The sequence below is a fragment of the Perissodus microlepis genome, chromosome 17, assembly GCF_051167445.1.
Source record: "Perissodus microlepis isolate ML-2025 ecotype Zambia chromosome 17, ASM5116744v1, whole genome shotgun sequence".
Taxonomy (NCBI): Eukaryota; Metazoa; Chordata; class Actinopteri; order Cichliformes; family Cichlidae; genus Perissodus; species Perissodus microlepis.
In genome coordinates this window covers 35,436,240-35,451,192 of record NC_140477.1, presented here as the reverse complement: position 1 = coordinate 35,451,192, position 14,953 = coordinate 35,436,240, and the positions used below count along the sequence as shown (strand labels likewise).

The 14,953-nt window shown below is 42.0% G+C and overlaps 1 protein-coding gene across 12 annotated transcripts in view; it reads right to left on the bottom strand.

The window, feature by feature from the left end:
* Nucleotides 1-2,553: 2,553 nt before the first annotated feature.
* Nucleotides 2,554-14,953, bottom strand: part of osbpl8 (oxysterol binding protein-like 8) — a 91,540-nt gene continuing 79,140 nt past the window's right edge. For 10 of the 12 annotated variants that reach the window (XM_084909785.1, XM_084909786.1, XM_084909791.1 and 7 more), the window contains 15 exons: nt 14,504-14,669; nt 14,178-14,403; nt 13,424-13,608; nt 13,134-13,215; nt 12,943-13,041; nt 12,710-12,806; nt 11,571-11,669; nt 10,985-11,082; nt 10,229-10,318; nt 9,747-9,883; nt 9,276-9,461; nt 8,549-8,702; nt 7,080-7,182; nt 6,604-6,709; nt 2,554-6,517 (listed from right to left, as the gene is read on the bottom strand). In XM_084909785.1, the coding sequence (XP_084765911.1) occupies nt 6,388-6,517; nt 6,604-6,709; nt 7,080-7,182; nt 8,549-8,702; nt 9,276-9,461; nt 9,747-9,883; nt 10,229-10,318; nt 10,985-11,082; nt 11,571-11,669; nt 12,710-12,806; nt 12,943-13,041; nt 13,134-13,215; nt 13,424-13,608; nt 14,178-14,403; nt 14,504-14,669 (1,958 nt within the window). In that variant the 3' untranslated portion in view covers nt 2,554-6,387. The remainder of the gene's footprint in view (nt 6,518-6,603; nt 6,710-7,079; nt 7,183-8,548; nt 8,703-9,275; nt 9,462-9,746; nt 9,884-10,228; nt 10,319-10,984; nt 11,083-11,570; nt 11,670-12,709; nt 12,807-12,942; nt 13,042-13,133; nt 13,216-13,423; nt 13,609-14,177; nt 14,404-14,503; nt 14,670-14,953) is intronic. The other 2 variants (XM_084909787.1, XM_084909794.1) reach the window with 1 other exon arrangement.

Here is a 14,953-nt window from a genome sequence, read left to right as displayed (position 1 = left end):
CTCCCTCTCACCCATGCAATAACCACCTCTGTTTCAGAATCCCTCCTCTTTCTATGATCATTTTTCTGTGACCGCTCCTGCAAGCTGATTTACTAGGAGACTCCCTCTCCGTCCCCATCACTGAAATGTTTAAACCCAGTAAATGCACCATTTTAAATGTTGCTCGATTTTAAATTCGTATGTCACAAAAGTATGTACCCCCCCCCCCCATACAATCAGCGTCGCAGGCTTTTAAGTTAGCACTCATAAGCCGGGAGGTCTCTTTAGCCTGGAGGGTGTAGTATCCATGTTTTCCAAGAACAATTTTACATTTGAATTACTCTGAGCACATAACGATTTTTCACTTTGCCTCAGTCCATTCTTAAATTAACTGTGACCCAGTTAAGACATCCTACATTTTTTACCCAAATCATAAAATATGTTTCATAAATGTGAGAATGTCTCAGTTTAAGCTTTTGATATGATTTCTATGTTGTACTTTGAAAACAAATGTTTTATATTCTTCTTCATTCATTCTTCTTTTATTTACATTTGACATTGCCTCCCAGCATTTTCTCACTTAGGTCTCTAACGCGATGCTTGGAAGGAAAAGTTATCGGCAACTTAGTCTATCAGTCTGGGAAGGTTTTAAAGCCATTTCCTTATAATTTAAAGTCCATCATTCTACAGGGACAAAGATACAAGTGGAGAAGCATGTTAAATGTTAGAACTGACAACAAAATACATCTTCATACCTCCACAGGTATGTTATGTGGACCAAATGCCTTTTTCTCTAGATCCCCTATATAGCTGTTCTCACTTCCTCCTTCTAATTTCCTGCACTTCCTGATTCACCATCCTCCATCTGTCCTCTCATTTTCATCTTTTACCAGCCTCTCAAAGTACTCCTCCCACCTTCCCAGCACACACTCTCCACTCGTTAGTACATTTCCATCTCCATCCTTGATCATCCTAACCTGCTGGACATCCTTTCCAGCCTGATCTCTATCAATACAAGTCCCGTTCTCCTCCCTTATGGTCCAGCCTCACATATAACTCGCTTTTCTTTGCCTCCTCTCTCTTTGCAGAACACCTTTGAATGCTTTTCTGTTCTTCCCCATTGCCCCACCATGTCTCCTTGCCTTCTTTCCTCTGTCCAGAGGATACATCTTGGCAGTTTACCTCTCACCTTTGTGAGGAGATTTACATCTTCATTCCTTTTTAAAATCTGAACTCCTTTTAGTCCCGGTTTCTTAGTGACTCCCTGCTTCACTCCGACCTCCCTCCTTCCCTTCATTGACTGATCAGTGATGATGCAAAAGAACAGAGCAGAGCAGAGCAGCACAGGTACAGGTTGGGGATTGATATCAGATGTTTTGCAGTTATCTGAGAGGGACAGGAAGGACAGCCCTTCTCTGTCAACCCTCACCAACGTCCTTGGAAGAGGAAATGATAGAACGGATGACTACTCAATGGAAGTGTGCAACTTGGAAGTCACTTTCAAAGATGAGGCATCTTTTTAATGAACTAAAATAAGTAGCAATCTCACACACCATTACAGAAACTTGCAAAAGGCTTAATACAAAGCTGCTGCGTTATTCACAAGCTGTCATCACAGGAAGCAGATCTGCGTTTTTGATTTGGCAGATTTTTATGCCGGCTGTTTTTCCTGACGCAAACCCCAATGATGCGCTTCATCTCTCAGAAATGAACCGAGGACCTTTCGCTTGTTAGGCGAATGTGTAAACCACTACAGTAAAAACCCAAAACACTGCAATGAAATGACTGTTATATGTTTATGTGCCCTGTGACACATGTAATGGCATACATGTGCAATAGTGTAATCATCTTGATTCATTTGTTATAGCCGTGGCTTATGTTCTTTGTGATGAAATGAAACAGCCCGGTGTCAGTTCATACCTTAAAACTACTGTTGGGTAGGTGGGGTGGGTGGCTTAGGGGTTGGAGTTATGCTGGAAGAAGGCTTTACACTGCCCTCTAATGGAAGTCCAGCTGACTTACACTGAACTAAATGCTTTCAAATCACTCTTGGTAGTTTTATCAGCTGAAATATAAACCTGTGCAAACAAATCAAATAACCAGGGGATAATTTAAAAATGGGAATAAACAGAATGAATGAGGGCTGCATTCACAAATATTTATTCGTAATATTTGGAAATTGTTGTCCTTGGGTGTGTGGATGTTAGGAGCATGACAGCTGAAATGACAGACTTTATCGGGCTTGTCCAGACTGGAGTCACACAGTCCATCATGACCATATAAAAATACATGTAAACCAGTCCTCTTTGGGGTTTTTTTGCTTTGCTGATGTTATTTCGATTATTTTCTCTAAGCTAGCCGCTCAGCATCTCGGTCTGCATTTGGATGTCTTCGACCACACCTTCACTTCGGAGCGTTCTACATGACACATTATTCCCATTGTGAACTTCTATGCAGTAACCAAAACACACACAACATGTGATGATCTCATTAAATTCAGTATAAACACGTAAACGTCACAACATTTGGTTTGGATAATGTGTCTTTGCAGCAAATACAAACAAAGACCTTACGTCACTTGTCCATTTGTCTTTATTTTGTGTTATGTTACATGTGAACATAAACTTCCAAGAAGTTATAGTTGCCATGGAGACACAGTAAATATATTCAGGTACTCGGATATGAAAAAAACAAAAAAAAAACAACCCAAAGTGTGTGAGTATTCAGGGTGAGGAACAGTGGGAGCTGACCATGTGTACGCTGATGTAACGAAGAGTAAAACAAAACCAACTGTGCGTGAATTTAAAATCAATCAATCAAAACAAAACAAAACATCATAGAACAAGGAAGAAGAACAGTGACCTAAAGCTATGAGCAAGAAAAAAAAGTAAAAATGAATCCAAATATAAAAGAGGAATAAATAAATAAAATGTATTAATTTACAGACACGGTGACAACAACTGACAACACAGATGTTTATTTCCCTCTGAATTTGGTGCGTTACAGAGCGAGAGAGACGAGGACGACAGTGAAGAGGAGGGCTCTCGCTCCCTCACTCCCTCTCTCTCCTGTGGCAGGAATCGGCATCCGGAAACTGAAAGGGTGCGTTTCTATGGCAACGCTTCAGGAGGGGAGGCAGGAGAAGCCAGGTGGGGTGGCGACCTGTGGAGCTCAGAACTCATTTCTAAGGCTTTGTATGGCACATCCACTCAAACAACAGAGTCCCATTTCACCCCAACTGTACCGCTCCCTTCATTATTACATCACCTTAAAGGGGACCTATTACACCTCCTCCCAATAACAGACGCTCATTTTAAACACGACCAATGTTTACGTAAGTGTACTCCCTGTGAGTCCACAGCTCAGACTTGAGACTGCTCTGAACACTCCCAAGTTTTCTTGAGGAGGAGGTGGGGCTTACAAACACAATGTTAGTCTGTAGAAGACAGGGGTAGCCAATCAGAATTGAATGGATGTTCAGGGAAAGTCCCAAGAGCTAAAACCAGCAGTTTCACACACACAGCAGGAAGTGAGGGACAGAGTTAAGTAGGAATTATGAAATAATTCCATTAATAATGACTAAATGTAACTATAAAATACCAGAATAGGTCCCCTTTAATACTCTGGCTATATCTGTGCCCCTTCCCCCCCAAAAACCACCCCACTGCTTATCCTCTTTTACCTCCACTGCCTACACTTAATACCCCCTCCACAGTCCCACTCTAAAAGGCACTGGTATATACTTATTTCTCCAAACTCTAACATCTAGATTCTCAATTTAAGATGAGCGATTGAGGCAATGACGATGCACAAAAACACAGATACGCACACGGGCCAGCCGGGTAACTCGGGGGGGTGGGGGTGGAGGGGGGGGGGATAGCTGGCTCTTGCCAATGCTACCATTCCTTCTTCATACCTGTGTGGGAGTTACAAAGTTTAAATCGCTTAACAGTCTGCTGACGGCGGAGGCAATAAAATATGTAAACTTCAACAAGGCTAACATCATGACAGGCGAAGAGATATACAAAATGTTCAGCTATGGTCCACAAAGCGGTCTGGATCTTTCTGAATGACCTAGACTGGTTTTACTTACTAGCACCTGATACGCTGTTTGTCAGAAGGTCAGGTAGCGGGGTTCTGATGTGCTGCCTTCATCCTCGAATCAATCACATATGACTACACCACTGCCATACCACTGCTACTGCTAGCAGATTGCTGGGAGTTGTTTTTATGTGCGGTAATGCTAAACGCAGTCCTCACAGGGCTGTAACCTTTTAAACTGTAAAGCTGGATGAGTGCGGGGGTCATTACGAACCATCTCTGAGACTAATTTCAGCATCCGCATGTCCAAAGACAAAGGCAACAGACTAGAACCGCAATGTAACTTCTACACCTCTGTATCATCGAGGTCACTGGGATCCTTTTTTTTCTCTCTTTTTTTAAATGGGAATTCTAATTGTGCATCCCAATAGTAACTTCTTTTTTGTATCGCCTACATCCCTGTGTATCTACAGAGCAGTGGAGAGACTGACACACAAGGTTAAAAGCAATGGTTTGTGCACAGAGCAAGTGTCTGTATTGCAAACCTCGGTGTTGAAATGCCGTTAGATATTTACACAGTGAAAAGGATCGACTCCTACGCTACACACTGAGCTTGGCTGGTACTTGCGTACGTTTGGAATGGTTTACTATGAAGACGGTTTAGGAGTCTACATCCTCCTCTTACTAGTAACTTACTAAAGAGTCTAATGTAGTTGTCCTGGTTAGTATTTGGGGCTCAAAAGCACTGGAACGAGGTGACTGATGTTCTCAACTGGACTCGTCATGAAGGCGCTGTACGAAGTGGCAAGTTTGCTCAACTGTAGCCTGATCTGCAGGCTGTATTCATATATAGAGACCATTAGGCCAGCTCATGTATGCAATTTTAATATTTTCTCTGAAGGAGTAGTCCCAGCTCAGTTTGGGAAATATACCCACTCCGTTTTTATGCTGTACATTAGATAAGAAGATCAAATACCACCAAAGGGGGCTCTAAAGAGCTGACCAGCTCTTTGAAGGCTAGTGGATTATTACCAATACTGAGCCACAGTAGGGAACCGCTCAGGTCCCCTGCTGGTTTTATGGACTCTTATACACTTTGGTTTTTGTGCAGACGTAATAAGATAAAATATGTTGACTAGTGAGCTTTTCTGGTCAGACTCCATTACCCACGCTTGCTCTTTTTACCAAGCAGCTGCTGGCCAATCCCATCGCTTATCTCGGCAAAGAAAGTCAACTTAATTCCTGCGCTCTTCCATTGAGAGGAGCGACTACATCATTCAGCCTGGCTGACTCATTAGAGTTGCTAAATCCAGCTTCTTACAGTGAGCTCTCAGATAAAAACATGTCACCTGCTTTTACCTGAAATCTAGGGCAGTGATCACTGAAACGGCCAAAAGAAATGTATCTTTTTTCCTCCTGTTGATGAGAAAGAAGTGTAAAAGCATTTTCATGTCCACAGATAAAAAGTGTATAAATCATACAAACATCTGACATTTCCAGTGCATTTGTGCCTTAAAACAAAATACAAAATACATAGGGCTAGTGTCCTAACCTTGCTCCTGTCTGTACATGCTACCTACAGTATACAATGACATTGTGTCAAATGTCTGACTTTTCTTTTAAACACTGACTTTGTATGACAAATGTGGAGTTTTATTATACAGCAGAAATTATAGCTTTAATTCCTTACGACAATGTCCCTTGTGTTTTCTGTCGCGGCTGCCACTTCCGCGTGTGGAATCTCCAGCCGTTACAATAAAAAAAACAAAAGTCCCACAGACTGGACTGCGTCCCCCAGCCCCATCTCCCTCATCGCTAGTTTAGGATACGCGAAGTGAAGAAGCAAAAGAATAAAAACAAAAACATTAAAATCAGAGATCTATTTGTCCTCTGTTACGATCTGAGTTGTGGTCCTTGATTGTGTGGTAAACGGTTACCTGTTTGAGGTGAAATGTGAACCGACAGAGTAATTTCACTCCATCAGAAAAACAAACAAACAAACAACAGGTTAAAAATGGCTGCTGTCTCTGCCTCTTACATCAAGGCAAATCAACACGCCTCCAGGTGGCAGTCAAGATTTATTCACACCAAACTCTCGCCTTTGACTTCTCCTTACCGCTGCTCCTCTGCACTTTGAAATCTGAGGATCTCTCCAGATTTTCCAAAAGACTGGTTCCAAATAAATATGTTTTTAAAAAGTCTCTCTTTGTGTTGAAGAGTCTGCTTTTCTGGATACATGTAAGTGAGTCTAATAAAGACAGAGGAGAAGAGAGTTGGAGAGGACTGTTGAAGTCACTAACTGTGAGAGGTCAAAGTCTGAGTCCGCCCCCATGTGTGAGGACATCACTGTCTCTGGGGGTATGGCTGCTACTTGAAGATGTAGTTGATCAGGACCTGAAGGAAGATGAGAAAAATGATGATGATGTAGTCACGCTGCTGGAGGAAGGAGCTGCCCTCCACCCGACTCGCTGCACGACTCCGCAGCACGGTGATGGTCCTGCAAACACACAGATGCTACGTGTGAGTGCTAAAAGGTCCAGCGTATTACCACAGTCGCCTTACAGTGTGACTTATACTTCCCACCTGTTAATGTCCTCCTGCGTCTGCTTTATGGATTCAATGGCACTTTGAAGTTCACTGAGGTCTGCTCCTTTTTTCCTCAGCCGATTGTTATGCTTGCTTTTGTGTCCTGCGATAAAGTAGAGCAAAACAAGTTTAAAACCATAAACGCATGGGCACTTACATAATGCAGATGTATGTATTAAAGTCAGACTGCTTCTAAGCGTTTGTACACATGAGTCATATGATTCATGGGTGTGTCACAAAGTCTAATTTCTCATCAGTAGCAACATCTACATATGCAAAGCTGTTGTCATCAAGACCCTTTATTACCTGTATCACAAATTCCTCATCTAACAAGAGCAACAACAGACATTTAGATGAATAAATTCACAGCTGTAGGTATAAATTTTGTCAATGAACATTGTTGACTGACTATATTGACTGTTCAGCCTGCGTATGTGCGTATTTAGATGTGAGTTTTAGTGTGTGTGGCTCACGTTCGCTGCCGGATGAGTCCTGGTGGTCGGGTTCAGGTGAGGAGCAGCCGCTCTCTGGGCTCTTGGGCTTGTCACTCTTGTGTTTCCTCTTTGGCACCGTTACCTGTCGGCACATGTGTGGATAAATACACAAGCGTGTCAGAAAAGAAGACAAATTTCAGCATCTTGGACTGACAAATCCAAAATAAACACACAGACAAACAGGCTATTTAGTGTTGATGCAAACGGTGGATGTGCGAGGCATGCTGTTAGGCTAATTTCAACTGGTCAACAAAAAACACATACTCAGCATCCCAAATGAACAAACCTGCCTTGAGCTTGTTTATTCAAATCATTTCTTCCACAGATGTTTAACTCTGCCGGGTAAAGATCTGGGCCATAGAAAAGCATGTCAAAGTTTGCCTAACAGAAGCGTGACTGACTCCAACCTGGGACAGCGTCAGCCCTGTTGGACAACATTTGGCAACAGTTAAGCAAAAGCCTGAAAGCACTTATGGTGACCGATTTATCCACCAGGGACAAACTTCAGATCAGCTTTGGCTCCTGGCAGGTGGTTACTCTGAACACACGTGGATGCAAAGAGGCCAGACTGACTGGTCCACAGAAACCTTTAGCCTCTTCTTACGACTAACTAGCAAATTTAAGAGTCCAACAAACACTGCACAAAAACAGAATGGAGTTGGGTGAGGAAGGCGTGACGATCAGGATTAGACTGATGATGGTGAAATGGTTCTTGCTTTTGGGTGTAATGTAGGAAATGACCACTTTCACGTTTTGCAAATTTTAAAAAACTAAAAAAGTTTTTTCTCCTTTTATCTCTGTTTTGGTCTCGTCCACATCCTAAAATAAATAATTAGCCACGAATTATTACATTAAGTTAAATGAGATTCTAACTTTTTGAGTGTTATTTGGTGCTGATAGGTTGTGCACAACGTAGCTATCAGGAGAAATAGCCACCTACTGAAACAAAACAAAGAGCTAAATAACAGTAAAAGTTCCAGTCTGAGCTCCAGCAGTGATGTTTTGTTCATGTGGAAGAATTTTGCTGCTTTCTGTTGAACTTTTTAATACTATTCTGAAATTTCACAATGTGTGGAAGAGCCTGCAGCCAAACAATGTTTCCAAATACTGCTCATGTACTCCTTCATGCTGAACAATGCTCGTCTCTTCAGAGTGAACAAAGGAAGAATGCCTTGTCATCCAGTTACTACAGCATGCAGTTTGACAAGACCTTCCGTCGCATTGAGAGCGAACAGCAAGAAAGGTAAAAATAAAGGTGGTGGCACAAAGAAAAAAAACATCACAATAAATTGGAGGAGAAGCGACGATGGTGGTGGCAGCACCGCGAAGACAACACAGAGAAGTCACAATGAAGGTGGTGCGCAGGGTGCTTTGAGATGCATGGATGGAAGATGGATGAGACGGCGAGATGCATTGCTTCACAGCGGTTTTCGATTTGGACAACCTACCTGGCATTTGCAATTGTCCCTCCGCGGCCCCTGGTTACTCAGACTAATAAGACTGCCAGAACGTACCATAGGGGTGCGGTGTCGGACCTTGGTCTGGATACAGCCATCTTTCTCGAACTGGATCAGGTCATTGAGTGGATCCCAAGGCCTTGTGCTGAGGAAGAAAAGGATGATAGAGACAAAGAAACACAATAAGGATGAAAAAGAAGAGGGATAAATATAACTTTTCTGATATAAATACCGCTCACAGTTTTCCTCTTTCTCATCTAGCATACTGTATCTTACACACAAAAAAATTCTCATTATAACAGTAAATAACTGTAAACTGGACATCACCTATGCATATAGGGGATCACCACTAGATGGCACCCTGCCACACTAAAAAATTCTGAGACTGAGGCAAAAAATAAAATGTACCTTTAGAGGGAAATCTATTTAAAACCAGCTGACTGCAAATATGCTTGTAAAAGACTTCCGGAAGTGACGTCCAGTGCATGCAAATTCTGTTTCCAATGACGCCAGCAGAAGGTGAACACATCAGAACACAAGCTTAACTGTTTTTTGTCATTTTTACTACAGTTTCACCAGCTCTGCTTTGTCTGTATCTCCCAGCAGAGACATGAATGAAGCTCATACCTCAACGCTTTCTTATCTCCATTAAACACACAGTTGAATTTAATGTGATTTCAAACCACGCCCGCTTACGAGCAACAGAGGAGTCACTCACTCGGCATATTTGTAATGCCACTCTCCGGTGATGGGGTCCTGCTCGAACAGGGCAGGACTCCACTCCTCACATTTGGCTTTCCGCTCACGCGCCGACTTCCTCTGAGCTTCCTCCAGTATGAACTTCTCATTGGTGGCTTCGGTCTGGTCCTTGTTGTTGATGGCTCGTGTCACGTGTTGCCACAGTCTGCCGGATTGAGAAGGAAAAACAAAGCATGAATGAAAGACTAAAAGATAAGACTCTTTGTTTCAATCAGGACCACTACAGCTGAAACAAAGCTACAGTTCCATGTGCAGTAACATGGATTTGGCTGTATAGCTCTGATCCAGAAGCAGCAGCAATACTCTGGCAAAAGGGGTTGCAAAGTGGTTTGCAGAAGCATGAAACCTTTGCACAATGTAGTAAGTGCATTTCAGATAATCTATTACATTTGACAGTCAATACTCTGATAATAGTCGAATCAAAGCTCACCTTTCTGACTCAGACTCTCCCTGCTCCTCTAGTGGGACGGTGCAACGAGTCAGTCGGCTCTGCCTCAGCTCCGTCGTGGGGTTCCAGAAAGTGTCCACTATCCCAGTCTTCTTATCATTAATGAAGATCTCACTATCCTGAGGGGGAAAGTACAAAAATAGCTTTTAACATGGTAGTTTTGAAACATTACCCAACTAACAAAGGGAAGGTTTTACTAAGAAGTTAATTTTTTCTGTGGGTATAAAGTCGTGTCTAGTTTGATAAAATCTGCCAGCTTTTCTCAAACCAGAAGAAAACACAGCAACTTGTATTACTGGTTATATATTTCATTTCTATATAAGGAATTAATATTAGCAAAATGTCAACACATCAATCCAATAATGATTTTAAAGACACAATACAAAATATATACAGATACATGTTGTATCTGTGTTTTTTATGAAACAGGCAGTGATTACAGGAACACAGAGAATGCGTCTTACCCAGTGTCCTTCTAGTGTAGCTAACACCTCCTTTCCCAGCTTGATCTTTCCAGAGATTTGATTAACACAGTCACTGCTGCCCAGGAAAGGCTGCAGGAAAAACAGAAACAACAGGGCGGGAAATGGAGGAAAGAGAAGGAAGAGGAGGCAGAGAGGAAGGGATGGGAGAGGAGAGAGGAGAAGAAATAGGAAAGGATATAAAGCAGTTTACTTGCTGCAGTTACTGTACGAGAAAAAGATCCTGTGACTTACTATTACTCATAGAGAATTTACTAATACGACCTCTTTTCATTGAAGACCAATTAAAAGAAAACAACATTGTAGAAACTGCCAATGGCAATCGCTTACATGTTTAAGGTACCAGAAGGTACACAAAACCCAAGGTTCTGTTTGCCTACTTTAGGGATATAAAACTGAGGGGCAGCAATTACAAAATAAATGGATTTCTTAAACTTTTACTATCTTTACAAATTTGCTACCCTGTTTGCTTTATCATAAAAGTACCTGTCGCTAGTTGGTAAATGATGATGGTGCGAGGCGTGGTTGGAGGGGGTGGGATGTTTTTTCAGGCAGGGTGGAGGAGATATTCAGAAAAATCATGTGAGTCTGAGTTTTTTTCAAAGTCTTAAACAGTTACTACAAAATCTAGGACTTCACAAGCCTAAAGGCCTCCCCTTACACACTATTTACTACTATTAAATAAGTACTTTAGTTAAGTATTTTTTAAGTATTTTAAACTACAGAACAAAGCCATACCTTCAGTTTGAACTCCAGCTGTGCACTGTAGCCTGTTTTCTCACAAGCAATGGTGACATGACCACCCAGCTCCAGAGTCATGGTTCCATATAGGATACCTAGCAGATTGTTTTTATAAAAGAACGCACAGGTTACAGGTAAACTCAAACATATCTAAAATAGATCAGCACCTACAAAGCAAAGTTAATTTGGCAGGTTTTTGCGAGCTAATGTGGTAAATGGACTGATTCTTATATAGCGCTTTTCTACTCTCCCGGAGTACTCAAAGCGCTCTATACAACACGCCACATTCACCCAGTCACACCCATTCTCACAAGGACTACCTCTATACTGAGTGCTTTCTAACTACACTCACACACATTCATACTCCGATGGATGCATCGGAGAGCAACTTGGAGTTAGTAAGGATACTTGGCATGCTGGAGGAGCCTGGGATCGAACCTCCAACCTTCCGATCAGTAGGTGACCTGCTCTACCTCCTGAGCTACAGCCACCCCTGTGCTTTGGATGTCCAACAGAACAGTGATGTTACAGCACTGTTCACACAGCATGAGTGACGTGTGAAAGGAAAAAGATTCATTCGAACCTTTACAGTGAGCGTAGGGCATGTTCATCACATAGTCCTCCCCTCGGTTGAGAAAAGTGAGGCGAGCCTCCCCGTCCAGTATAGCTGACAGCGAGTTTCCTAAAACAATGAAACAGTACTGATAGTCAAAAGTAGATAATAGACCAAAGAGCTAAAATGTCAAAGTAATATTAGAGCAGCATTAACCCTTTAAGACCTACCATAGAACCAAGTCTGCCAGAGCTTACTTTATATTTTTACATGCTGTAGAGCCATTTTTGGGAGCATTTCAAGTTGATATACATCAATACAACCATTATAGCCCAAATTTTAATAATATGTCTGCATTAAGTGCATAGTAATTACATACATTGCAAAAAAGTGCAAAAAACTACAAAAAAAATTAAAATCATTTTTGTTTTTTTAACATAAATTTCTCTAACTAGAACTATGTTATAAAATTTAAGAGGCTTATCCCTCAAAACTGTAAATACAAAAAAGTTGCACAAAATAGTTCCCCACCACAGGAAATTTATTTTAAGTGTCTTCATAGTTTTATTTTTGAAATACACCAATTTTTATATACTGCAGGAAAAATGAAAATAAATATTATAATGCAAATTTGCAAAAAAAACAGCATGTGCATCAAAATAAACTATTTCCAGCAGTGCAATATGAGTCCTAAGCATCCCAGAAACGACACAGAAAGTCAGAAAGTCAAAGATAACTTTTAAAAACACCAGTATAGGCTCATAAGGCCCTGATGGTAAAAAACTACATTTCCGCAAAATGACGTCACTTCCGGTTTTGGGCAGGACATGGAGGACATGCGATAGTTCGTGCTGATGGACGTAGGAAGTGTTACGAACAGCTGATCGGATCGGCAAAGCCTGTTTCTGGAATATTATGTTTTTGTTGCTGCAAGTGCTTTTTATGCAGTTTTTGCAAAGCTATATGTGGAAGGAAACCGTGAACTAGGACAAGCTGATGGCATAAGATGTAAGTACAACTCCTCCGGTTTCATATGCAAAAAATTTTATTGCGCTAGCTTACGTGGTTGCAGAGCTACCGGGATTTAAAAATAGTTACGCAAAACAGAGCGTGCCCGCTCCGACCGGCTTTAAAGGGTTAAACAGCGAGTGTGCTGTGCATGTTTGTACCATAGAACTTGGACTTGGCGAGGATGCTTCCACTGAGGCAGAATCCGTCCTTCCTGTTACTGACATAGAAGGCTGATACTGGAGGGTGATGAGATACCTATAAAATAAATAATGTAAACTGTCAGTCATCGATTTACCCTGTCAACATTATCTGATATGTATTCCTCACATAGCCAAATTCAGTGTAACAGATGAACCTATCAGGCAGCTCTCGGTAGCAGTATTGTTGTTACCTGTTCTGCGATGTAGAAGGTCTTGCTATTGGTCTTCTGATGGAGCCACATGCAGCGGAACGTCTCTCCAATAATGGGATTGTAGGGCTTCTTCAACCCCTGTGAATTCAAAAGCACCATAAAACATGATTTTAGGGTCATGTACATACAAAACATGTGACCAACAGCTGACGCAGAAAAGCTATGCTGACCTTTGGCTTTTTGTAAAATCCAGAGATGTACCACTTTACCACCTTCTTCATCCGGTTATAGGCATTCTCTTCAATTGCAGCCCTGAGAATGAAGCAAAAGCTTAAACTGATGCTCCTCCATCACACAAACACTCTTTTTTTCTCTCTTTTGAAAGTCAAAGCCAGGCCAACTTGTTTACAGTCTAATGCCACTATCTGCAGGCTGAAGTCCGATTACCATTGATTCACATCAAATTACTCCCAATTGATAAGCCTGTTTCACAAAGGTCAAAGTAAATGGAATGTCTTACTCTGACAGGAAGTCTGCATGGAAGTAGTAATCAGAGAGTTTGTCCAGAAAGGATCTTGGCTCCAGGATAAAAGTGGGTAACACAACCTTAGACAGGTCCATGCCAGGTCGAACCTGCTTCAGCAGGGTCCAGATCAGAGACTTGTTCTCCTCTGATACAGTTTCTGTCTGAGCAGCTTCACCAGCCTGAGGACACAGTCAGAAAACAGCAGACAGGTTAAGTAATTGCATGTGTCCTGTTGTAACATATATGACAAATCGACACTTGTCACTTTTTTCTTTTACTTTTGTTAACGCTACTTTCAAATTTTATGCATGTCCACAAGCTTTAAAGTTCACATGGCTTTTTGTGCAAATGGTGCTTTCATTAGCTCTTGGGTGTAAACATTTTGCTTCAGTCAGTGTTTAATTATTGAGTTGTCTCGTTTAGATTTCATCAGGACAGAAATCTGTGTTTTCACTTTCACACTTATCCTCACATCCCTCGCAGACACCCACGCACACTGCGATCAAAGCTCGTCCATGTTACAGGCTCAATAGCCCTGCAGAGGAACATGCTAATTTCTCCTCATTATGTGAGAAACTTTATTAAAAACAAGCCTTCAGATGAAGTTTTAAAGATGAAAATTGCTGCTACAAATCCCAGGAGATTGTATCCTAGTGGTACAATCACATCTCATCTGCAATGCTTTTTCTTGTTGACGTTCAAAGGAGAGCAAAATTGCAGCCTCCCACCCCCACCCCCTGTTCCATACCTCTCCTAACTCTTCCTGGGACTGTTCCAGGTATGGGGTTTCACGCAGATGCTCATTTGGGTCCAGGTCAATGTACGAGTCATCCTGACGCTCTGATGTGTCGCTGTCACTCTCCTCACTTTTCTCCAGCCCCTCTGGATCTGACTCCTCGTGGTCCTGCTCTCCTTCCCGATCTGACTTGTCCGAGTACAGGTCCGGGTCTTTCAAATGGTCGCTGTCATTGAACCTGTAAGAAGCAGGGGAATATCATAGAAAGAATTTTTAAATCCATAAAATCAGTAATAGCTGGGCTCTACAATCTAATGTAAATTACATTTCCTACTCACTGGAAACCGTGTATGTTGTGAGCTCTGAGGAGGCTGTAGAAATTAATGGAGTGTTCCCCACCAGTGCCTACAGTGCTCATGTCATCCTTCCCCTCACGGATCATGGTCCTCTTCAGCAGGCTGGAGCACTTCAGGGCCAGCTCCAAGGCATCCATCCAGCATCGGCCTGGAAACAGGAATTAAGCTGATAAACAAGACGCAGAAACCATTTTGTGAATTATTGTTTTCATGAAATCTATTCATGGTGAATCACAACAGCACCTCACCACACATCAGAATCAACTCTGGATGAGTTAAAAGGCTTTTTCACTTTGGAAGTCTTTCTAAAACAGGAGAGTTATTTCAGCACCATGGAGAGGGACCGAGTAACCGAGTGGATGATGGAGAGGCTGGAATGGATGTTTCAGCACCACGGACAGAGACACAGAGGACACGCTTGCTGTATCTCCG